Raw genomic sequence first — 25,816 nt, forward strand, 5'->3', positions numbered from 1 at the left:
GAACCAGCTTTTAGTTTTATTGATCTTTGCTATCGTTTCCTTCATTTCTTTTTCATTTATTTCTGATCTGATCTTTATGATTTCTTTCCTTCTGCTGAATTTGGGGTTTTTTTTGTTCTTCTTTCTCTGATTGCTTTAGGTGTAAGGTTAGGTTGTTTATTTGAGATGTTTCTTGTTTCATGAGGTAGGATTGTATTGCTATAAACTTCCCCCTTAGAACTGCTTTTGCTGCATCCCGTAAGTTTTGGGTCATCGTGTTTTCATTGTCATTTGTTTGTAGGTATTTTTTGATTTCCTCTTTGATTTCTTCAGTGATCACTTGGTTATTAAATAGTGTATTGTTTAGCCTCCACGTGCTTGTATTCTTTACAGCTTTTTTCCAGTAATTGATATCTAGTCTCATAGCATTGTGGTCGGAAAAGATCCTTGATAGGATTTCAATTGTCTTAAATTTACCAAGGCTTGATTTGTGACCCAAGATATGATCTATCCTGGCGAATGTTCCATGAGCACTTGAGAAGAAAGTGTATTGTGTTGTTTTGGGATGGAATGTCCTATAAATATCAATTAAGTCCATCTTGTTTAATGTATCATTGTGTTTCCTTATTTATTTTCATTTTGGATGACCTGTCCATTGGTGAAAGTGGGGTGTTAAAGTCCCGTACTATGATTGTGTTACTGTCGATTTCCCCTTTTATGGCTGTTAGTATTGGCCTTGTGTACTGAGGTGCTCCTATGTTGGATGCATAAATATTTACAATTGTTATATCTTCTTCTTGGATTGATCCCTTGATCATTATGTAGTGTCCTTCTTTGTCTCTTGTAATAGTCTTCATTTTAAAGTCCATTTTATCTGATATGAGTATTGCTACTCCAGCTTTCTTTTGATTTCCATTTTCATGGGATATCTTTTTCCATTCCCTCATTTTCAGTCTGTATGTGTCCCTAGGTCTGAAATGGGTCTCTTGTAGGTAGCATATATATGGGTCTTGTTTTTGTATCCATTCAGCCAGTCTATGTCTTTTGGTTGGAGCATTTAATCCATTTACATTCAAGGTAATTATCAGTATGTATGTTCCTATGACCATTTTCTTAATTGTTTTGGGTTTGTTATTGTAGGTCTTTTCCTTCTCTTGTGTTTCCTGCCTGGAGAAGTTCCTTTAGCATTTATTGTAAAGCTGGTTTGGTGGTGCTGAATTCTCTTAGCTTTTGCTTGTCTGTAAAGGTTTTAATTTCTCCATCGAATCTGAATGAGATCCTTGCTGGGCAGAGTAATCTTGGTTGTAGGGTTTTTCCTTTTCATCACTTTAAATATGTCCTGCCATTCCCTTCTGGCTAGCAGTTTCTGCTGAAAGATCAGCTCTTAACCTTTTGGGGATTCCTTTGTATGTTATGTGTTGTTTTTCCCTTGCTGCTTTTAATATTTTTCTTTGTATTGAATTTTCGATAGTTTGATTAATATGTGCCTTGGCATGTTTCTCCTTGGATTTATCCTGTATGGGTCTCTCTGTGTTTCCTGGACTTGATTGACTATTTACTTTCCCATATTAGGGAAGTTTTCAACTATAATCTCTTCAAATATTTTTTTAGTCCCTTTCTTTTTCTCTTCTTTTTCTGGGACCCCTATAATTCTAATGTTGGTGCATTTAATGTTGTCCCAGAGGTCTCTAAGGCTGTCCTCAATTCTTTTCATTCTTTTTTCTTTATTCTACTCTGTGGTAGTTTTTTTCCACTCTTTTATCTTCCAGGTCACTTATCTGCGTTTCTGCCTCAATTATTTTGCTATTGATTTCTTCTAGAGAATTTTAAATTTCATTTATTGTGGTGTTCATCATTGTTTGTTTGCTCTTTAGTTCTTCTAGGTCTGTCTTAAACATTTCTTGTATTTTCTACATTCTTTTCCCAGATTTTGGATCATCTTTACTATCATTCCTCTGAATTCTTTTTCAGGCAGACTGCCTATTTCCTCTTCATTTGTTTGGTCTGGTGGGTATTTACCTTGCTCCTTCATCTGCTGTGTCTGTCTCTGTCTTCTCAGTTTGCTTAACTTACTGTGTTTGGGGTCTCCTTTCTCAGGCTGCAGGTTCGTAGTTCCCGTTGTTTTTGGTGTCCGCCCCCAGTGGCTAGGGTTGGTTCAGTAGGTTGCACAGGATTCCTGGTGGAGGGGACTGGTGCCTGTGTTCTGGTGGTTGAGGCTGGATCTTCTCTTTCTGGTGGGCAGGACCACATCCTGTGGTGTGTTGTGGGGTGTCTGTGAGCTTATTATGATTTTAGGCAGCCTCTCTGCTAATGGGTGGGGTTGTGTTCTTGTCTTGCTAGTTGTTTGTCATAGGATGTCCAGCACTGTGGCTTGCTGGTCGTTGAGTGGAGCTGGGTCTTAACATTGAGATGAGCTTTTGCTGTTTGATATTATGTGGAGCTGGGAGGTCTCTGGTGGACTAATGTCCTGAACTTGGCTCTCCCACCTCAGAGGCACAGGCCTGATACCCGACCAGAGCACCAAGACCCTGTCAGCCACATGGCTCAGAAGAAAAGGGAGAAAAAAAGAATGAAATAAAATTATTAAAATAAAAAAATTTTTTAATTGTTAAAAATAAAAAAATTTTAAAGTAAGAAACAAAAGAACAAGAGAAGATAGTAACCAAACCAAAAAACAAATCTACCAATGATAACAAGTGCTGACAACAAAGCTAAAAAAAAATAAATGAGAAAAAAATGGACGGACAGAATCCTAGGACAAATGGTAAAAGCAAAGCTATACAGACAGAATCACACAAAGAAGCATACATATACATACTCAGAAAGAGAGAAAAAGAAAAAAAGGAAAAAAATATATATAAAAAGAAAGGAACAGAGCAACCATATCAATAAACAAATCTATCAATGATAATAAATTGTAAATACTAAACTAAGATAAACATAAAACCAGAAAAAAATTAGATGCTGAAAGGAAACCCCAAGTCCGCAGTTGCTCTCAAAGTCCACCGCCTGAATTCTGGGATGATTCATTGTCTATTCAGGTATTCCCCAGATGAAGGGTACATCAAATTGATTGTGGAGATTTAATCTGCTGCTCCTGAGGCTTCTGGAAGAGATTTCCCTTTCTCTTCTTGGTTCGCACAGCTCCCGGGGTTCAGCTTTGGATATGGCCCCTCCTCTGCGTGTAGGTCACCTGAGCGTGTCTGTTCTTCACTCAGACAGGACGGGGTTAAAGGAGCCACTGATTAGAGGGCTCTGCCTTACTCAGGCCACGGGGACCAGGGGTGGGGTATGGAATGCGGGGCGAGCCTGAGGCGGCAGAGGCCGGCGTGACGTTGCACCAGCCTGAGGTGTGCCATGCGTTCTCCAGGGGAAGTTGTCCCTGGATCACGGGACCCTGGCAGTGGCAGGCTGCACAGGCTCCGGGGAGGGGAGGTGTGCAGAGTGACCTGTGCTTGCACACAGGCTTCTTGGTGGCGGCAGCAGCAGCCTTAGCCTCCCATGCCCGTCTCTGGGGTCCGCGCTGATAGCCGTGGCTCGTGCCCGTCTCTGAGGCTCGTTTAGGCGGTGCCCTGCCTTCTGTGGGCAGACAGGGAAGGAATCCCCTCTCCTCATGAACCCCAAAACAATGGTCTCTTGCCTCTTCGGCAGCTCCAGACCTTTTCCCGGACTCCCTCCCGGCTAGCCGTGGCGCACTAGGCCCCTGCAGGCTGCGTTCATGCGACCAACCCCAGTCCTCTCCCGGCGCTCTGACCAAAGCCTGAGCCTCAGCTCCCATCCCCGCCCACCCCGGCGGGTGAGCAGACAACCCCCTCGGGCTGGTGCGTGCCGGTCGGCACCGATCCTCTGTGCGGGAATCTCTGTGCTTTGCCCTCCTCACCCCTGTTCCTGGGCTCTCCTCCGCGGCTCTGAAGCTTGCCCCCGCCTCCGCCCCCGCCCCCCATCTCCGCCTGCGAAGGGCCTTCTAGTGTGTGGAAGCCATTCCTCCTTCGCAGCTCCCTCACACTGGTGCAGGTCCCATCCCTATTCTTTTGTCTCTGTTTTTTCTTTTTCCTTTTGACCTACCCAGGTAGGTGGGGACTTTCTTGCCTTTTGGGAGGTCTGAGGTCTTCTGCCAGCGTTCAGTAGGTGTTCTGTAGGAGTTGTTCCACATGTAGATGTATTTCTGATGTATTTGTGGGGAGGAAGGTGATCTCCGTGTCTTACTCCTCCGCCATCTTGAAGGTGTCCCCTTTTTGTAGAGTCTTTAGTGTTTTCTCTGTATCATGTCATCTGCAAATAGTGACAGTTTTACTTCTTCTTTCCGAATTTAGATGACTTTCATTTCTTTTTTTTTTGCCTAATGGCTCTGGCCAGGACTTCCAATGCCTAAGTCAGCCTGCACTTACTGGAAGCACCTGTCCAGGAAACCTAACACACATCAATTACAATTCTCCAACTCATCTTTAGTTTCCCTTACACAAGAAGGTAGGCCCTGCTAGCCTTATAAGGAAATCCCCATCCTGTTAGCCAATCATGCCCTGCTTCTGTGTTGCCTCTTCTAATGCTCTATAATACTCACTCTTGCCTAAATTCCCTCAGGAACAGTGTTCTGTTACATCAAGCTAGTTACAAATTGTTTTAGTTTTGTCATTTGACCATAGTAAATTTGGGATGTTGGAACGTAGTGGACAGAACTCCCAATTCGGATTTAGGAGGTTGGATTAGAATCTGGGTTCTCTAGCTCAAGTGGAGCAGTGTGGTCCTATTTCATGCAGTTTTGAATTAAATATTGAATATAAAGTATTAAGTCTCTCAATGCAAACAATTTGAAATAGTGTAATTCTCCCCCAAGATTTATCAAGACTTGCATAATTTCAAAGCTGTTAGGATCTATTGAATTTTAAGCTGTGTTTATTTTATTGAAATATTTCCACTTTAGCTAGTGAACAGAAATACCCAATATCTTCTGTTATGGGAATGGTCTTAAAATATATAAATCTCAGTTAGATTTTGCAGGGTCTTTAGGAAGGCATCTCTTGTGTAAAAGACAATCTTTCTGTCCTAGGTAAATTATCTATCTTGTCTTCTCTTTTTTTTTTACATCTTTACTAGAGTATAATTGCTTTAAAATGGTGTGTTAGTTTCTGCTTTATAACAAAGTGAATCAGTTATACATATACATATATCCCCATATCTCCTCCCTCTTGCGTCTCCCTCCCACCCTCCCTATCTCACCCCTCTAGGTGGTCACAAAGCACCGAGCTGATCTCCCTGTGCTATGCGGCTGCTTCCCACTAGCTATCTACCTTACATTTGGTAGTGTATATATGTCCATGCCTCTCTTTCGCTTTGTCACAGCTTACCCTTCCCCCTCCCCATGTCCTCAAGTACATTCTCTAGTAGGTCTGTGTCTTTATTCCTTTCTTACCCCTAGGTTCTTCTCTTGATTATTCTTATTCTCACTGTAGAAAACTGGGAGAGTAAAATCCACCTCCTAGTTTTAAATGAGGAAATATAGGTTAAACGTGCCTAGTTTAGTGTTGGTACAGATCAGGCACTCAGTGAATGTTATTTGGAAAGTGGACAAGATAGACAATATAATTTGAATGTCTGTTTTCTACTAGAAATTCTTACAACTCTTAAGCAGTAAACTAGGTGATATCTCTGTATTACAGGTAAGGAAATAGGATCAGAGGAGATTCTCCTTTGGGGATATGTGTGGACTTTGAACCGACGCCTGCCTTCCTACATGACTTACTTTATTCTGTGTTGAAATAGTGACTAAAGTAGGCAGAAATTATTTTAAAAATGGGACTGATAGGTCTGAAGGAATAGTGATCTACGTTCCCTGTTTCTTAAGGGGTCAGAACATTAATAATCAGATGCACATTTTTAAAAAGAAATTTAAATAATCTCTTCCAGGGCTTCCTTTCCCCAATTATGAAATGAATGTGATAATACAAGTAGTTCTTTTAATCAGGGGTGAAAGTCTTTAAAACTCCCAATTATTCAGAAGGACTTTAAGTCACTTTCACAGACATGTGCAGGTTTAAGATAACAGGAACTTTAGGGTGATAGGATAGGGTGTATTTATAACACTTTTCCTGTTTGTTCTGAGAGCTGAAAATATGTGCTCTTCTGAAGTATGGAGATATCAGATGCATTAATCATGTAGTAATTAGAGCTCTTGGGAAGAAGGCGCTCTCATAAATGCAAGATATTTTTATTAACAATGGAGTGATTAGTTATAAAGCCATTTAATTTAAAACTTAAGCCAGCAATCGGAGGAAATAACATTTTAAATCAATTTTAGAATAGAATGGTCATAGATAAACCTCAAGTGTGAGAAGATTGAAAAAAGTGACTGTTTTGACTCGCCACATCTTGGAAGGAAGATTTAGAGGATGCATACGTCTTTGAGGCCCAAGGGTAATACTCTGGGCATACTAGAGCAGAGGGGCAAAAACTGGAATGAGGATGGAAATTTCGTTCTTCTGCGTCATGGATTTGTACAAATTGGAAAAGTTGGAAGGGCCTGAAGCAGTGGACATGCCATTGGATTAAAACTAGATTCTCTCAAGTTCTTTATGAGCTAGCTGAACTCACTAAAATCCCAACAAGGACAAAATACCATATTTCACCATTTCTACTTAGGGACACCTGTGTTTTTCCTTAACTCAGCTGGGGTTTTGACCCTCTGAACCTGATTAGTAGACAGCTTTGCTCTTGTCATTGTGTATACTATCCTAGCCTCTGCTCATGGATCAGAATATAACCAAAGTAACATTTGTTTTAGTATGAAATATCTTTCTTCTGAGAAATATCTTTCTTATGAAATATCTCAGATCTTAATCAGTTTGTTTGTTCCTGCATATAAGCAGAAAACCCACAAATCACTTTACTGAGGCTGGGCGTGGGACATGCAGGAGGTAAGGTTGAAGGGTAGAAGAGTATGGTTGGGAGCAGGAAAAGATGTAGGATGACTCCTCTTACAGGTGCCCCATCCAGACTATGCCTGACCAGGTGGCAGGAAGACAAACCTGGAGGAGAAGTTCTTGGCTTCTACTTCCCTTGTTCCGTTGGTCAGTTTGGATCTGCCCATTTGACTAGCACATTAACACAGAAGTAGGCAAGTTAGTGTCTGCCCTCTCACACTTTAGTTTTTGTTAGAAACAGATTTTAAAGTTCTTTGGGGCAGGGATGTCTTATTTACTTTTATATAACCCTCTTAACTATCAACATCCTTGGTATGTAGTAGGTGATTGCTTTTTTTTATTGGGGTATAGTTGACATTTTATGTTGTATTAGTTTCAGGTGTACAGCATAGTGGTTCAACATTTGTATGTCTAACACATTGATCACCATGATATGTCTACTAACCATCTTTCACCGTACAAAGTTGCCACGATATTGTTGAATGTATTCTCTATGTTGTACATAACTTACCTGTGACTTATAACTGGAAGTTTATACCTCTTGAATCCCCTTCACCGATATTGCACGATCTCCCACCCACCTGTCGTCTGGTGATCGTCAGTGCTGTTCTCTGTATCCATGTGCCTTTTTCTGTTTTGTTTTGCTTGTTCATTTGTTTTGTTGTTTAGATTCCATATGTAAGTGAAATCATACAGTATTTGTTCTTCTCTGTCTGACTTATTTCACTTAGTGTAATGCCCTCTAGGTCCACCCATGTTGCTGCAAATGACAAGATTTCATTCTTTTCTTACGACTGGGTAATATTCAGTGTGTGTGTGTGTGTGTGTGTGTGTGTGTGTGTGTGTGTGTGTTTATACCATCCTTTTTATCCCTTCTTCTATCGATGGACACTTAGATTGCTTTCATATCTTGGCTATTGTAAATAATGCTGCAGTGAACATAGGGGTGCATGAATCTTTTCAAATTACTATTTTCATTTTCTCTGGATAAATACCCAGAGGTGGAATCACTGGGTCATAAGGTAGTTTTAATCTTTTGAGAAAACTCCATACTGTTTTTCATAGTGGCTGAACCAATTTACATTCCCACCAACAGTGCATGAGGGTCCTCTTTTCTCTACATCCTCACCAACATTTATTTGTTGGCTATTATCAAAAAGACATTCTGGCAGGTGTGAGATGATACGTCACTGCGGTTTTGATTTGCGTTTCCCTGATGGTTAGTGATGTTGAGCATCTTTTCCTGTGTCTGTTGGCCATCTGTATGTCTTCCTTGGAAAAATGTCTATTCAGGTCCTCTGCCCATTTCTTAATCAGATTTCTTTTTGTTACTGAGTTGTGTGAGTTCTTTGTATATTTTGGATATTAGCCCCTAGTTGGCTACATGATTTGCAAATATCTTTTCCCATTCAGTAGGCTGCCTTTTCATTTTGTTGATCATTTTCTTTACTGTACAAAAGCTTTTCAGTTTGACGTATTGCCATTTATTTATTTTTGCTTTTGTTTATAAAATCCGTGGGAATCCAGCAGTGTGTGGCCTGTAACCCTTCTCAACCTCCGTGGGTTCAAAGGATTAGATAAAACACTGTCTTTGGGGGAAAAAAAACTACTCTTTCTTAAAAGGGTTAGGTTTTAAAGGAATGGAAGTTTCTGGTTTAAATTGTTTAGAAATGAGAAGGGCCATTTCTTTAGGTCTACAAGTAGGGTGGCTTCTAAATACGATGTTTAAAATAATATTATTAGTATAGAAACCTGAAACAAGCATCCCACCACAAAAATAAGTTTGATTTTGCTGAGCTCACTTGGGTTAAGTCTCCAAGGATTTCCTTAACACCAGTTTCAGAATACTGAGCTTTGAGGGAATTTTTGTAAAAGGACTGTTATCATCATCGATAGCTCCCATCCACTGTGTGCCTCCAGTTGGTAAGTAGTAAAAGAGCATCTTGTTCAGCAACCTTGTGAGCTTGGAGTATTATCTCCATTTTACAGACAAGGAAACTGAGGTCCAGATAATGGATGTGATTTGCCTAAGGTCACATACCTAGTATACTTGCAAGCAGTGCTGTCTCACTTGAGAACCATTGTTTGGGGAAACTTGGCCAGTATTTGAATAGCTGTAGAATTTTTCACAAGCAACTACTATGTCCAGGGAAGTATTGGATACTAATGGAACCCTTTCACGTGGTGTGTCTTCTTGCCTGAAGCTGGAGGCTTAGAAAAATTAAAGAAAGGATCTTGGTAGTTCTAATTCATTCCTTTTCCTCAGCTCTGCTCCCACTTTCCATTTTACCCCTCTAATAGGAAGGCATTCCTATGATTTTGCTCTAGAATCTTGTGATGGCTACTTGGCAAATAGCCCCACCAAATTATTCTAGTACAATATTTTAGAAAAATGATTTCTGACATATTGGCACTTGTACTGACTTCAACCCATACCCGTAAGAGAGGAGCTTGGTCTGTATTGTCACCACAGTATACTGTACCGTCAGACCCAAGTTCACTGTATCCCATGAATATTTTGACTGCCTGACAGTAGCCATCTGGATTTTCTGAGCTTCTCGCTGAATCTGGTAATCTTAGTATTTCATTTATCAGGTAAGGAGGGGCTGTTTTATCCTACGGAAAAGTTGTCAGCGCCTCGGCATTGTTCAAATACTGTAGTGGTTCAACTGCTGAACATACAAACATCTTTCGCTTTGGGTTTGTGTGTCCTTGTATTGAATACAGATTCATTTTAGCTTTGGTGTGTTTATGATACTCTCTAGAATCAGCTTCTGGAGTTTTTGTAAATTAATGAGTGGAATTTATCATGGGATGATGGGACCCACGTAGTGATTTCTTCGGATTCAGTGTAGCCAATGACAGGTGTAGGAGAGTGTGTGCGCGTGTGTTTGGTGGGGCGGAGGGGAGGGGAGGAGAGAGTACCAAGCATACTTGGGATTTGGATTTTATAAAAATGACTTGTTCCTTGGTTTTCAGATTAACTTAAAGTTCTTTCGTATTATAGGAATAATGTATGATTATTGTATAAAAAAATATAGATGAGTACTCAAAAGAAAAAGAAATAACATCTTAAGTGTTAGTCCCTGTTAAGATTTTGGTTTACTTGATGCCAATGTGTGTGTGTGTGTGTGTTTGTGTACATTCATACATGTTTGTGCAAAAATGAGCTTATGCTATAAATAGTCTAGAAATTGTATTTGCACATCTATTCATTAAATACTCTTCTCTCGTAGTTTTAATATAAAAATAAATTGTCAATTTCTGGTTATTATTTTTTCTTTATTCTGAAATCTTGCAGCAACTGACTGTTAGAAAGAGGCTTTTTAAGTTTCGGATCACTCGTGGGCCCCCTTCCCCACAGCCCTTGGTAGCGTGTGTGTTGCATGGCTGCTGCCCTGCCCTGCGACCCACACCCCGCCGGAGGACACTGTGGAACTGATGGCTGCTGACAGTTCATCTACGTTTCCTGTTTTTCTTGCAGGAGACAGAGCACGTGGTACCCAGCCAGTCAGAATGTCGGGGGAGAACAGGAACGCCAGCTCAGGAGAGTCCACAAAACCACACCTTCAGGTGCCAAGAAACCGTGCGAGCTCAACGAAGGTGGGCCCTTTGTTGTCAGAAGTTGCACTGGGCCTTGGGTTCCTTTCCCAGAAACGCTAACACCTGTGCTTGCTACCCCCCTGCACGAGAGGCAAGGCTTTCTGACTTTCGCTGGCATCCCTTGAAGTCAGAGAAGCTCCTTAAAGGGGGAGAATCATTGAGTCTAAGAGAAATGTACATAACCTACTTTCTCTGCCTGCAGTTTGAAGATAATCAGCCTTAAGGCTCAGAGAGGAGCGGAGACTCTCCTGCCCTGAGAGAGAGAAACGCTGATTTCATTTTGTCCTCTTTCATTCCACGCTAGAGAGGACTGGGTTTTCTTCTGTGATAATGGTAATTGCTGATGACAGTGTAGAAGTCAGGCCAATTGCTTTTGGCATATTCTGTCATTTAGCCCCTCACCCCATCCCCGAAAAGCGGGTACTCCTAGCCCTATTTTATGGAGAAGGAGCCTGAGGCTGAGTCGTCAAGGCACCTGACTGATACCGTACAAGTAAGTAAGGCTGAGCCAGAATTTTTTTTTTTTTTTTTTTTTTTTTGCGGTACGCGGGCCTCTCACTATTGTGGGCTCTCCCGCTGCAGAGCACAGGCTCCGGAGGCGCAGGCTCAGCGGCCATGGCTCACGGGCCCAGCCGCTCCGCGGCATGTGGGATCTTCCCGGACTGGGGCATGAACCCACGCGCCCTGCATTGGCAGGCGGACTCTCAACCATTGCGCCACCAGGGAAGCCCCCTGGGGCTGACCCCTCTGGTCTCCCAGACCTGCTAGAGATGGCCCTGGGTCAGGGCAAGAATGTGGGTGGGAGGCTGTCCAAAGCAAGGTTGGCATGGCATTCGGATGGGAGCCTGGCCTTGCAGCTGTCTGTGGAAAGTCTCTTCTGGAAATAAACAGAAGAAAGAATCCAACTGCTAGTTGTGTCAGCTGTCTTTGTAGGATCTTGTGTACAGTGTCATCATAGCTCTCACTCAGTGGAAAGGGAGGGCTATGCTTCTGGCCATGACTTTTCAAAATGTTTTCTAAGGCAGCAGAGTCTAAATGAATCAACGGCAACAGACAAGATGGGCTGTGCTATGAAATTGTGCTTTTTAAAAAAAATTTATCAGAGTAGAGTTGAGTTACAATGTTGTGTTAGTTTCTGCTGTACAGCAAAGTGAACCAGTTATACATGTACATATATCCACTCCTTTTTAGCTTCTTTTCCCATATACATTACAGAGTATTGAGTAGAGTTCCCTGTGCTCTACAGTAGGTCCTAATTAGTTATCTATTTTATATATAGTGAAATTGTGCTTTAAAATATTCAACGTACTAAATTTAGAATCAGAGAGCCCCAAAGGGTTGATGGAGAACCCAAAAGTAAGGTGATCCATTATCCAGTTGGATTCTTCAACACCTTTTCTCACCTCCTCGCTGGTTGCCATCTCTTGTCTGTTTATTCTTACTTGACCTCAGATCGGGTAAGACTCAGCGCTGTCATTTCTCTGCTAATCGGAACACTCACCTTCCTATTGGAGGCCTTACTATAGCAAAGCTGTTTTAGGTTGATTAGAATCAATTTAGGCAGTGACCCTGTCTCCCCCACCAGACTGGTGACTGCATCTCTCAGCAAGAATAAGGCCAACTATATTCCCATGCATATTTCAGAATCATAAAAAAGACAGAAAAAAACACAAGAAACAAGATGAACTCCTTCATGCTTGCATATGAAATGTATGGTGCCCTTTGGGCTGGATACCCCGCAGAGGCTGATAGGGGAAAATGACATTAGCAATCTACCTTCTCAAAGACGCTCGATGTTTGGTAAAGTTAAAACCACTCTATTTCCCATCTGCAGTGGAGAAGGTAAGTGGTAATATTACTGTTATCAGAGGGCAAGTCGGAAATTTAATAGGATTCTGCTCTGGGGATCATTCACATATGACTAGGGAGAGCTAAGTGGATCGAATTAGAAAAGTCCTCATGAGGAAACATACAGAGCAGCAGCTCCTACACTTGGAGGTGGGGAGTTATAGTTCATTCAGATTCTCAGATCTATGGCACTTTTCCTCAGAAAAAAAGAGATACACATACACACAAAAGTTTGTGTAACATTTTAGGCTGTTCCTAGACCTCTTCTGCGTGTCAGGAGAAGGAACCAAATACATGGTCACTGGGCAGCCTTCCTCATTGAGTCAGGCTTGTCTCCTCCAAAACAGATCTGGCCTGTCTTCCTCTATACTTTAGCAAACCTCCATAGGACCCCAAATACCTTGTTGTTCTCTTCTTCTTTTTCCTTTCTAGCCTCCATGTTCTACTTTGACAGGATCTAGCTTTCTGAGCTAGCAGCATTCCAGAATTGCCTGTGCACCAGAGTTGACAGTCACAGCGTCTGGTGTTAAGTTGCAGATTAGGAGTTGTGAGGCCATTACGTCTGGTATATTAGGTTGAATATTTAGATCAGGTTGGTAACCTTTAAACTACAGAGTTTTTTTTTGGTCACAGCCATGGTGGCGTCACCTAGGATCACTCTAATGGAACTTAAAAAGAAAACTCTAAGTATTAGAGGGATTGTGAAATTTGATGAACTGGTGAAATGAGAGCTGAGGCTAAAAACAACTTTGAGTCAGGTAGCTCACGTTCCTGATAACATTGCTCTTCCATTTTAAAACCAGCAGACAGCCAGGTGCAGGCATATTGTGTCCAATAAGATCTCGATAGAGACATGAGGACTGTAATAGAACACTCCAGACCTAAGTCTGGCTCAAAGTGAGGGAAGAAGCCAGGCTAAATCTTAGCAGGTGTAAAATGCCACCTTCTTGGGGAGGAGGGCTGGTGAGGAGCATGTTCTTATCATAATGAGCACTTTGAGAAAGGAAGGAAAGATCTTTCTACAGCAAGGAGCTGTCAAGGGGTCACATGTGGTTTGGGTGGGACTCAAAAGGGTAGTTAGTGTTCAGAGAATGAATCCATCCTTGTAGAAGTGAGGTTTTGGAGCTGCTTGTGTCATGGGGTGGTATTGATCTTCTCATGCGTGCCAAAGAGAAATAGTTTCATACCTTCCGCTCAGAGAGCATGTTGTTGAGCTTTTCCTAGGGCACGGGACGTTTATCTGTGTGTCTAAATACGCTTTAGGGAGGTCTGTGAATGTTCTTTCCAAAGTTTGAGTGTCTGTATACTATATTGGTTTTCTGTTGCGACTGTAACAAATGACCACAAACCTGTGACTTAAAACAACACAAATTTATAATCTTATACTTCCGTAGGATAGATGAGCAACATGGGTCTCTCTGGGGTAAAAGAAAGGTGTCAGCAGGCCTACGAATGGGTATATTTCCTTGTCTTTTCCAGTTTCCCGGTGCTGCGTACATTGCTTGGCTTATGGTCTTTTCCTCCATTTTCAAAACTAGCAATGTTGCATCTCTCTTAGCATTCTTCCATATGTTTCCTTCTGACCATTACTGAGTCCAGGCTGCTACTGCTTGTCTCACGAGAGGCCGATAAATCGAGAATGAGGTTTTGGGGCAAGGAAGAGTGACTTTATTCGGAAAGCCAGCAGACTGAGAAGAAAGTGGACTCTTGTCCCAAAGAACCATCTTCCTTGAGTTAGAATTCAGGCTTCTTTTGTACTAAAAGGGGAGAAGATGGGGCTGGTTGCTGTACACTTCTTGGTGCCGGAATCCTTTGCTCTTGCAGCTGTCCACATAGGTCTGATCACAGTGTTCCCATGAACCTCCAACAAGACAAATGCTATTCTCTGTTCAGCAACGTTTAATCTCTGTATGAATGGAAAAGTGTTAAACCTTTAAAGGTCAGAGCCTTGAGAATGAGCTACCATGAATATTTCAGGCTATGGGCAACGTGTTTTATTTTTACAAAAGTGCAGAGCCAGCAGAGCACAGGGTTAGAGCTAAAGGAACAGATTCAATATGGGGTCAGGTTTGTCCTTTTCTTACAACCAAGGGCAGGAAAATTGTTCTGATTTTAAGGATTCAAGTGATTAGATTGGGTCCACTCAGATAGCCCACTATAATCTCTCCATCTCAAGGTCCTTAGCTTCATCACATCAGCAGAATCCCTTTTGTCATGTAGGTAACAAGGGGAGGGGGACAAGGAATGAGCACATAGACATCTTCGTGGGCCACATTATTCTGCCTACTACATATGTTTATTTTTCCAGGGAAAAGTCTCTAAAGCATTTATCAGAATTTCCTATGCTACCCATGATCCCCCCAAAGATTTAGACTCACTGTCTTAATCTCTTCCTACCTCCAAGTTTGCTTGCTCTTCTGAATTCCCTCAACAGAGCCAACCTCAGATACTGGTGTAGCCCACTCTGCTCTGTTTCTTTGCACCCTTCCTTCTATTTACCAGCTCCCCTCATGTTTTTATTATACTCCTTGGCAGTATAGTGCCCCACATCAGAGATCTCAAACTCAGTGTCCTGCACGTGTATCTAGTGGGGAGGTATATTTGACTGGTAGACTGTTGTAAAAATATTTTGATTCAGTGTTTAAACATTAGAGTCTTTATGGCCTTTTTACATTGTTTTGAAAAATCTGAAAATGGGATAACCCAGAATGTACATTCCTACAAGGCAGCAGATAGCTGGAGTTGAGAAGCAGCTCTCCATTTTTTCACAGCTCCTACCCAGATCTCTCTATTAATATATGCTTTTGCCTGGCTCCTATAGGCATTTGATTTAAAATGCCTGCTTCCATCCTTTTCTTCCCTGCAACTGCTCATCCTTAGGAGCTGCCTGGAACTAAGTAAGCCCTAATAAGGTGATGGCTGATAATACCTTAATGCCTCTTTCTCCAAGATGATGTGTTTACATTTTTTTTTAACAGCTTTATTGGAGTATAATTGCTTTACAATGGTGTGTTAGTTTCTGCTTTATAACAAAGTGAATCAGCTATACATACACATATACATATATCCGGATGTGTTTACATTTTAATTTGGATTTTCAGTGCATCTGAGTGGTGAGGCTGCGTATTACCCTTCTCTGGCATGCTGCTGCGTACCTGGAGCTTTTCAAAACACGGAAAAGTATAGAACTGCATTTAGTTAGAGCCAGAATGAAGCCTTAGTAATCATTAAATGCAACCCTCTCATTTTCTCGTTTGACCCCCAGTGAGGCTGTGATTTGGTTAAGCCCTCAGTTCCCTTGTAATAGAACCAAGATAAGCACCATCAGTCTGTTTAGAGCAGTCAGTTCAGTTTGATTGATTTTTATGGCTAACGCCAGTGCCAATTCTGTAAACAGCTCAGATATGACAAAGGGGAATTTATGAAGGTAAGAGAATGCAATGAAGTTGGGGATTTCTTACTCAGCTAAGTAAATTGACTTTTGAGAGTGATTAACTCCCTTGTGTTTAAAATATTGTATTAAGATTTATGACAGCATTAAGCCTTTTAGTGTCATTAAAGACCTTGCCTGTATAAACAGGAGCTATCCTATAGCAATGTGTTTCTTCTAGTTAAGTTGGTGGTTACATTTGTGAATTAGAGTTCATTAGCCTCTTCATCCGGAAGTCCCCAGTTAGAGGGGGTTGAAGATTGGGGTATTAGCAAGGATAATGGCCTTTGATGGCTTTGACTATTTTTGTAACATTCCAGATAAAAGAAAAAGCTTTGTTGCTTTATGGAAAGAGGAAGTTTTTGTTGCCAGCAACTTTTCCATGGGGGATAAATCCTTTCATCTTTTGTTTTTGAGATAGGCAACTTGTGTGTGTTTTAATAGCTGCTTGTTTCTTGTTCACATGTTTTTTGAGAAGTAGGCAGAGTCTGAATGGGCTCTGCTAAAAAGAGAAAGAATGAGCAGCCGGAGAGTTTTAATAATAAAGAGCTTAAGATCTGCCTTCTTGGACTGTGCCAGAGCAGGAGCTCCGCGTGCTGTCAGCGTGTTCCTCTTGTCGGTGTGCTTTTAGGATTTTTTAAATGGGGGGTAGGGGTATAGTAGAGATAAAAACATGAGTTTGTCTTGACAATACTTTGAGAGTCCCTGGTATGCAGTTGGGCAATGAGTGGGTTCTATAAATAGCTTTCTTTGCTTATACTGCATAGGAAGACAGCCGTACAGTGAGGGCTCTTCTCATCCCCCCATCCTGCCTTCACCCCCATGGGTGCAGAAGCAAGCTGATGGAATGGAAAAAACATTCAAATTAAGAAATGCAGGGTCTTAAATACCATATGATACCACGTATATGTGGAATCTAAAATATGACACAAATGAACCTATCTATGAAACAGAAACAGATGCACAGACATAGAGAACAGACTTGTGGTTGCCAAAGGGGAGGTTGGTGGGGGGGAGGAATGGATTGGGAGTTTGGGCTTAGCAGATGCAAACAATTATGTATAGGGTGGCTAAACAACAAGGTCCTACTGTATAGCACAGGGAACTATATTCAATATCCTGTGATAAACCATAATGGAAAAGAATATGAAAAAGGATGCATATATATAACTGAATCACTTTGCTGTACAGCAGAAATTAACACAACATTGTAAATCAACTGTACTTCAATAAAATGAATTACAAAAAAAGAAAAGAAATGCAGGGTCTTACCTCATGTCTATCAGGTGACCTTGGTCATGTCACTGAAATCCCTAAGTCCCCTCCCCAAACACAAGTTTGGGTCAGATGATTTCTAAAGTCCCCTCTGGCTCTAACACTGAAAACGCTCGACACTCTGGATGTTTAAAGGATTAGACACAGGAAGACTTTAGCTTAATAATACAAGCTCTTGCAGTCACAGATAAAAATAATTCATCCTCCCTGCTGTAGAGCACAAAAAAATCCCACACCAAATCCTTAAACTGTTGATTGAAAAAGAGCCCACCCTTGATTATTCTGGGAACGAAGCCCTGTTCTCCTTCGTTTCTTTTTTTCTGAAGGAGGAGTCTGCCCTTGATCACTTGATAAAATGTTCGCTGGACAATGTTTAGCATAAAGATAAAAGGGAAACTCATTCTTTCATTAAAAAATAATAATAATAAAATAAGTGAAACATGGTTTTATTGGAAAATACAATAAATTCCAAGGAAATAAAAATTTCTTGTAATTGTACCACTCATATATAACCTCTGTTACGGCTGTAGTATATGTTTTTATGTCGTTGCTATTGTTTTAATGTGGGCATAAAAAAGAATGGTGTATGAAAGGGACTTCCTGATTCATTAGGGTTTGAATCTGTTAGAAGTACTGTTTATTTAAAGCAGGCCCCAGAGTATAAAGCTAGACGAGAATGCATTCTGATGATACAGTCTTTATACAGAAGCTAATAGAGTAATGGTTTAATTACCACAAGGCTGCTGAGTTCATTTATAACTAAGGTGAACAAATTTGATTTTCTATAACAAATACTTTAACACACAATTTTCTATAAGAGACTTGTTTTACAAACTTTGGTGTCATTATAGCCCTGTGTTAGAAATGATATTTCTAGGAGATGGAACAAAAAACTTCGTCCTTAACATCTCAATATCTTGGAAAGCTTCTTGGCCTAATTTGGAATAGATTTAAGAGAGAAATTTCAATAATGATTATAGGAGACTGTGTGTTTAAACTTAAATCTAATTTAGAACTTTGACTATAGCTGTTTAAGTGTGCCGTGTTCCTGAGGCCATAGGCTGTTTTTCAGGTGACTCTTCATCTTCCCAATGAGGCAGTGGTTCTGTGATGTATTATCTCACACACACACACACACACACACACACACACACACACACACACCTATATAATGACACACACAGCTCCCACCAACCCCCTCTATTTTTTTCCTTTATCAATGCTAGATAAAACATTTTTGATGTAATGTATACATATGTATATATATGAAATATATATATCACTTTGCTTCATATATGTGAAATCTTACAGACATATTTCTGTGTAACTTGTTTGTCCTACTTAATACTGTATTTTTCAACGTCATAAAATTTTCTAAAATATTCATGGCTGGAAATATTCTATTCTATGGATATATCATCATTGATTTAACTAATTCCAAATTATTTGATATTTTGGTTAGTTCTAGGATTTATATCTGTAGATATTTCTGTAGTAACAATGGTTGGAAAATATTTTTAAGTACATCCATTGTAGTTTCCTTGGTTTGTACTTAAGGGTAATAGCTGCCTAGGTGTAGGATTTGAAATGGGTAACCCAGCTGAGACTTAGAATGTAAATTTTTCAATTATCTGATCATGGAAGGAGATAGGAATATAATGGATAATTGATACCTCTGAGAGAACTAGATAGAAAGTCACACGGCTGGATTCCTATGTATGGTGGACTCATAGGATAGTGGCTCTGGGTGAAACACTTGAGACAGTTCAATCCAATGCCCTTCTCTGTACTTGAGTACTCTAGATACTTCTATTTCATCCACTACCGTCATCGTTTTCTAGTTCAGATTGTGCTGACAGCAAGTGCCTGTGACTCTCACATTCCCAGAGGACATTTGGAAGTTCTGCAGGGGTGGAACAATTCTTTGTTGTGTGGGGCTTCCCCACGCATGTCAGGGGCACCCCAACGTTTGTGCCCATCACAAATAACCCTCAATTGCCTAAATGCTCCCTAGAGGGCATACCATCACCCGCTTAAGAAATGCCAATGTGCGTGATAGATATTTAAAACCACATTTTGTGGGAGGCTTTACTTACATGGGCACATGTTCATGATCTAGTGGGGGAAAAAGTAATTACATAACATATTACATTGTGATTCTCAGAAAGTCCTCAGACGTATCCCTCTGAAAGTGGGGGATCACAGTGTTTATCCACACGCTCTCCTCCGAGTTCCGCTGGCTGAGGATTGCCCCCAGCAGAGGTTAACTCTCCCACCCTTTCAGGCTAAGGGATTGAGCTCTGCCTTGAAAAAACCTTGAGGCAGAAAAATGAAGAGACTTGGCAGGTGCTTGAGGCGGATAATGCGAGTGAGCAGAGCTGTCCGTGGAACGGAAGCGTCTGCTGAGATCACTCTGCCCCCTGGGCTGAGCATTGCTTGCCCCGGGAGCAGGTGTCTGATCATTCTGTACTAAGTGAGTGGAATAGTGCGATGATGGAAGCAGAGAACTTTGTGTCCTGCTCAGCAAACCAGGTGGTGCTATCATCATTATTAATGAAAATGCATTATTGGGACATCTGCTCCTGCTGGGTCTCCTGTCCTAAATATCCTGTCCCAACTCTACGTTCTTACCTCTCCCAGTCCCCATATTGTGGGCCTGACTCACTGCTCAGTTATCCTCCAGGCGTTAGTGTGCTTCTGGCTGTTTCTGGGCTCTGTTCCAGCCCACCAAGGAGGGGTGCCTATTCCAGGGTGGCTGGGCTGCCTTGTGTTTCAAGTTTCTCAGAGCGTCTCCAGGGACTTAGCCTTTCCCTCTTCTGGAATGTGTCCCCTGGGAGGCCAGGCTGGAAACACCCAGGTCACTCCCGTGCTCCCAGGAGTCTCTCACCTGCGCCCTTCAGCAGTTGGTCTTCTCCCATGTGGTTGCACCTGGGCCTTTAGGATGATGTTTTCCGGTTGGGGATGCCCTGGAGTACTTGTTAATTTCACATTACCAGTCCTGACCTAGTGAGTGTGGGTCCTGGAATCTCTTTGTTTTTTTTAATTAATTTTTATTGGAGTATAGTTGCTTTACAATGTGTTAGTTTCTCCTGTACAGCAAAGTGAATCAGCTATCCGTATATACATACCCCCTCTTCTTTGGAGTTCCTTCCCATTTAGGTCACCACAGAGCACTGAGTAGAGTTCCCTGTGCTATGCAGTAGGTTCTCATTAGTTATCTATTTCATACATAGTATCAATAGTGTATATATGTCACTCCCAGTCTCCTAGTTCATCCCACACACACCCCTTTCCCCCTTGGTGTCCCTATGTTTGTTCTCTACGTCTGTGTCTCTATTTCCGCTTTGCAAATAAGATCATCTGTACCATTTTTCTAGATTCCACATATATGGGTTAATATACAATATTTGGTATTCTCTTTCTTTTTTAAAAATTAACTTATGGCTGCGTTGGGTCTTCGTTGCTGTGCGTGGGCTTTCTCTAGTTGCAGTGAGCGGGGGCTACTCTTTGTTGCGGTGCGCGGGCTTCTCATTGCAGCGGCTTCTCTTGTCACGGAGCGCGGGCTCTATGCGCCAGTGCTTCAGTAGTCGTAGTGCACGGGCTTAGTTGCTCCGCGGCATGTGGGATCTTCCCGGACCAGGGCTCGAACCCATGTCCCCTGCATTGGCAGGTGGATTCTTAACCACTGCGCCACCAGGGAAGCCCCTGTTTCTCTCTTTCTGACTTCTTTTACTCTGTATGACAGTCTCTAGGTCCATCCACGTCTCTACAGATGACCCAGTTTCGTTCCTTTTTATGGCTGAATAATAAGGAATCTGTTGTTAATAACACTGGTTGATTCTAGTCTTCAGAGAAGTACAGTGGGAGGTGGGAGCCAAGCTTGGGTCCCCGCTACTGGGGGGCCTATTCCTGGGGGTCAGCATTCCACCTCCAGCCCCAACACCCGTGTCCGCCTCTGAGAGTTCACTGGTCTGGACAAGGAGCTATGTGGATGGAAAAGTCAGCTCTCGGCGTCTAGTTTTGTATTCTGTCAGCAGCCTCTTTGAAAGCCATTTTGAACTCTGTGCCTCGGTTTCTTTCTCTTTGGAGTTGGCTGCCCAATACTTGATCTCAGTCGTTTAGTGTAGAAATTTGGTAAAAACGAGTAAGAGAATGTCTTTAATAGAGTCTGCACTCTGCAGGGAATGGAGCTTTATATTTGCTGGTATCGAGGGCTGTTACTATTTGTGATAACATTACTGGAATTCCTTGGCATCTTGCCTGTGTCTGCATATAGAGCAATTGTTTGTATATAATGAATATTGTGCTCAGAGGGTTGTCCTCTTGGGATATACCTTTTGTTTTCGAAAGAGTTTCAGGAAACAACAGTCGTCCAGCCAGCAGGCACTCATCCGGGTATACATTAGTGTATCCTGTGTTGTTTTCTAATACAGAGGCTCATCCGAGGCAGTGGAATAGCTTGAAGTCTTGAGCTGTGAGCCATGGTAGACACTGTTTAGCTTTCAGGCTCTGGTTCTTTATGAAGGACTCTGAAAAGTGTGTTGGATGCTCTGCTTTTCCTTGCTGCCCAGATTTTCTAAACATGGGTTGGAAGGCCACTTGCTCAACTTTAGCAGGTCTCCTCAGGCAAGAAATGCATCTGCTTGTGGGAGTGAGAGTCGTGCCATCCTGCCAGTACTGCTACACGCCACAGGCGGAGGAGGGAGTATGAGTCTTATCCTAATCATTAAACACATTCAGGAATATACCGACAGCAGCCCGTGACCCTGGGACTAATCCTTTATTAGCAAACGTATGAGGGCCTACTATGTGCCAATTGCCAGGCTTAGCTCTAGAGAGAAAACATTGCGCAAGACTCATATGATCCCTGCCCCATAGAGCTTTTGCCATCATGAGAGACAATCAAATAATTAGACAAATACACAATTAGGGACTGACACGTGCTACACGGCAGATGTGAAAGGTCAGAATACAGCAAGTCCTATGAAAGGGAGGCCTGATTGGTCTGGTACCTGGTGTCTAGAGGATGCGTGAGTTAATTAGGAGAGAAAGTGGAGAGGGAAGAGTTGTTACGGGCACAGGGACAGCACGTGGAAGGCCTGAGGCAGAAGGGAGCATGGAGGAGGAGAATGACGTGAGTTGAGGTTGAAGAAGTGGACAGATGTAACTCCTTCAGGATGTCACAGGATGCTGGAAGAATTTCGATCTGTATTTTAAGTGTGCAGAAGGGTAGCGACAAGGTTGCTGTGTGGGCAGTGTTTTGGAGAAGGTAGAGGAGAAGTAGAGAGACCAGGAAGGTAGCCCAGAAGACAGATGATGGCTCCTTGGCCTAAGGTGTGGCGGTGGGAGGAGAGAGGACAGATCTAAACGTGATTCGGGATAAGAAATTGAAGGACTTGGTAATGGCTTGGCTGTTGGACTTGAGAGAGAGGAGAGTGTCAGATAACTCTCAGATATCTTCCGTGAGCAACTGGAGAGGTGGGGAAGCTTTTTACTGAGACAGGGAACATTTTAATCTGCTAAATTAATTACAGTAAGTTGCTATAAATCAAATATCCTATGCTAAAATACTGCTTCACAGATGATCACATCTGGAGTTTGACATTATCTGTAGGCCAAGAAAAGTATCTTAATGCTTTGTTCACTTTGCTGTTTTAAATTCCAGTCCACCTCCCAAGGGAAGGTCACTGCAGGATGGGCCTACAGGCTGGCTCAGCACAGGCTTTGGGGTTCCAGCAACGTGGGGACACCAACAAGTTTTAGAAAAGTTGCACTTCCATGGGCTAACCACAGTTTTGCAGCCACAGAGTCCAGGAAAAAGCTCGTTTAATATCAGCACACAATTATGTTTTATGTTCCTCTGTTAAGAAGTGTTTTGTTTTGAATTATGTCATGGTGGGTGGCCATCACGGTGGCAATGGTGGTGTTGCTGGTGGTGATGGTCATGGTGATGGTGGTGACAGTGATGGGGTTGTGGTGACAGTGATGGCGTGGTGGTGATGGGAGTGTTGGGGGTGGTGGTGATCGGAGGCATCAGTGCTGAGAGCTCTGAGTCCAGGCTGCAATTTCCTGCTTCCTGGGCCTGGGCTAGAGAGCAGGGTTGTATTGGAGTCGGCAGGATTGTAAATGGTTCAAACACTACCTTTAAAGATCTTAAGAAGAAGGGAATTTGAGACACCTAGCTCCTGTTCCGGTTCTCCTCTTTTCATTGCTAAACTTCTCTAGTGAGAAGCTTCCGTTTCTGTTTCCTCTTCTGCCATGACCTTTATCTTTTCTGATCCAGTGACCTTTCTATTTCTCTGCTTTCATTCTCATTATCTCCGGATGACTGCAGATTTTCTAGCAGCGTGAGCTTGGGCAGTCCTCCTGCACGTCCTGTTCTCCTTACCTTGCTTTCTTTTCCTCTGTAATATTTAGCATCTGGTGCACCAGGTTTGTTTCTTTATGGTCTCTCTGCTTCTATGACAGTGAGGCAGAGACTTGTTTTATCCCCTGCTTTATTCCCAGCACCTGCAATCATACTTGACATAAGTTGTTGTTTAATAAATACTTGTTTATTCATGGATAAAATTATTTAATTGCCTTAACTGTTTCCTATTAGGTCACATGGGCCTAATAATGCTAATCTCATGTGGTTACCATGAGGATTAGATGAAATAATGTAAGTAAAGTGCCTGGCATTTACCTGAAATTGTGAGGCTCATCTTCTTTTTTTTAAATCTTATTGAAGTATACTGGGTTTTTTTTTTAACATCTTTATTGGAGTATAACTGCTTCACAATGGTGTGTTAGTGTCTGCTGTATAACAAAGTGAATCACTATACATATACATATATCCCCGTATCTCCTCCCTCTTGCGTCTCCCTCCCACCCTCCCTATCCCACCCCTCTAGGTGGTCACAGAGCACCGAGCTGTTCTCCCTGTGCTATGCAGCTGCTTCCCACTAGCTATCTATTTTACGTTTGGTAGTGTATATATGTCCATGCCACTCTTTCACTTTGTCCCAGTTTACCCTTCCCCCTCCCCGTGTCCTTAAGTCCATTCTCTATGTCTGTGTCTTTATTCCTGTCCTGCTGAAGTATAGTTGATTTACAATGTTGTATTTAATTTCTGCTGTACAGCAAAGTGACCCAGTTAAACATATATTCTTTTCCATTATGGTTTATCCCAGGATACTGAATATAGTTCCCTGTGCTATACAGTGTAGGACCTTGTTGTTTATCCATCCTATATATAATAGTTTGCATCTGCTAATCCCAAACTCCCAACCCTTCCCTCCCCCCAACACCTCTCCCTTTGGCAACCACAAGTCTGTTCTCTATGTCTGTGAGTCTGTTTCTGTTTCGTAGATATGTTGATTTGTGTCATATTTTAGATTCCACATATAAGTGATATCACATGATATTTGTCTTTATCTGGCTTACTTCACTTAGTATGATAATCTCTAGGTCTATCCATGATGCTGCAAATGGCATTGTTTCATTCTTTTTAATGGCTGAGTATATTTCTGTTAGGCTCTTCCTGACACTCTTTTTTCTTATAACATCTTTCTCTTCACTATTCAAAGTGCTGTTCTGGTTGCCTTCTTATCTCCTTAGTGATGCATGTGTATTTTCTTCACGGCCCTTTTTTCTTCTGTCCCCGAATTGGCCAATTTCAGAAACCTGCCCAGTGGTCCTGAGTAAGGATGACTCAGCTTTTTATCTCTTCCTGCTTGTTCACAAGGCTTCAATTATTGTAATTAAATATACCATTAATTATCATTTATAATTCTGTTATGGTATTTTTTACATTTGATTATAGAATTCATGTGTTACTTGTTTTGTTTTTTTTTTTAAATTTTATTTATTTATGGCTGTGTTGGGTCTTCGTTTCTGTGCGAGGGCTGCCACTCTTCATCGCGGTGCGCGGGCCTCTCACTATCGCGGTCTCTCTTGTTGCGGAGCACAGGCTCCAGACGCGCAGGCTCAGTAATTGTGGCTCACGGGCCCAGTTGCTCCGTGCCATGTGGGATCTTCCCAGACCAGGGCTCGAACCCACATCCCCTGCATTGGCAGGCAGATTCTCAACCACTGTGCCACCAGGGAAGCCCCATGTGTTATTTTTAATACAGCCAGCAGTAGTCATAAACATTTTTCAAGAACTGTCCTCACATCCTGAATTATCCTGTGTGGTAGCTGATATTATCTTCACTTGACGGATGAGGAAACTGAGGCTGAGAGAGGTTAATATCTTGCCAGTGGGTACACACACCTAGTAAGTGGTAGATCAAGAAGTCATTCTTGGGTCTGGGTCCTTCTGTTTCTTCATCTTTTCATCCATCCGAAAGGCATGTAGAGAGCACGTGACATGTGCCAAGCACTGTGCTAGGCTCTGGCCACACAGCAAGTGAAAAACTGATGGAGAACCTGTGACCACTGTGAGTCACTGTTGTTATCTCTGCCCTCACTCTCTGGAACACACCGTCGAGTGCCCCATGCTACCGTGAGCCCGGCTCAGGTATTTTCACTTCCCTGTTTTATCCTCCGTTCAAGCTTCAAATGTCTAAATCACATCTCATGCCAGCTGCCTGCTCTCCCCTTCCAAATGACCTATTTTTCTTTCTCCACTGGAAAAACCATCATCTATCATCTTTCTTGTCACACAGGCTCAAAACTTTGGATTACTTTTCATTACACCATCTCTTTCATTCCATACTTTCAATTCACACCCAACACCTCTTCTTGTTTTTCTCCTTGAAAATGTCTCTTTCGTCTGTCTCTA

The 25,816-nt window shown here is 42.1% G+C and overlaps 1 protein-coding gene across 5 annotated transcripts in view; it reads left to right on the forward strand.

Annotated features, from left to right (window-relative positions):
• FAM13C (family with sequence similarity 13 member C) overlaps positions 1 to 25,816 on the forward strand; it is a 134,718-nt gene that overhangs the window by 51,501 nt on the left and 57,401 nt on the right. For all 5 annotated transcript variants that reach the window (XM_065894983.1, XM_065894986.1, XM_065894984.1 and 2 more), the window contains one exon: positions 10,381 to 10,499. In XM_065894983.1, the coding sequence (XP_065751055.1) occupies positions 10,381 to 10,499 (119 nt within the window). The remainder of the gene's footprint in view (positions 1 to 10,380; positions 10,500 to 25,816) is intronic.

This window comes from Phocoena phocoena, chromosome 16 (genome assembly GCF_963924675.1).
Source record: "Phocoena phocoena chromosome 16, mPhoPho1.1, whole genome shotgun sequence".
NCBI lineage: Eukaryota > Metazoa > Chordata > Mammalia > Artiodactyla > Phocoenidae > Phocoena > Phocoena phocoena.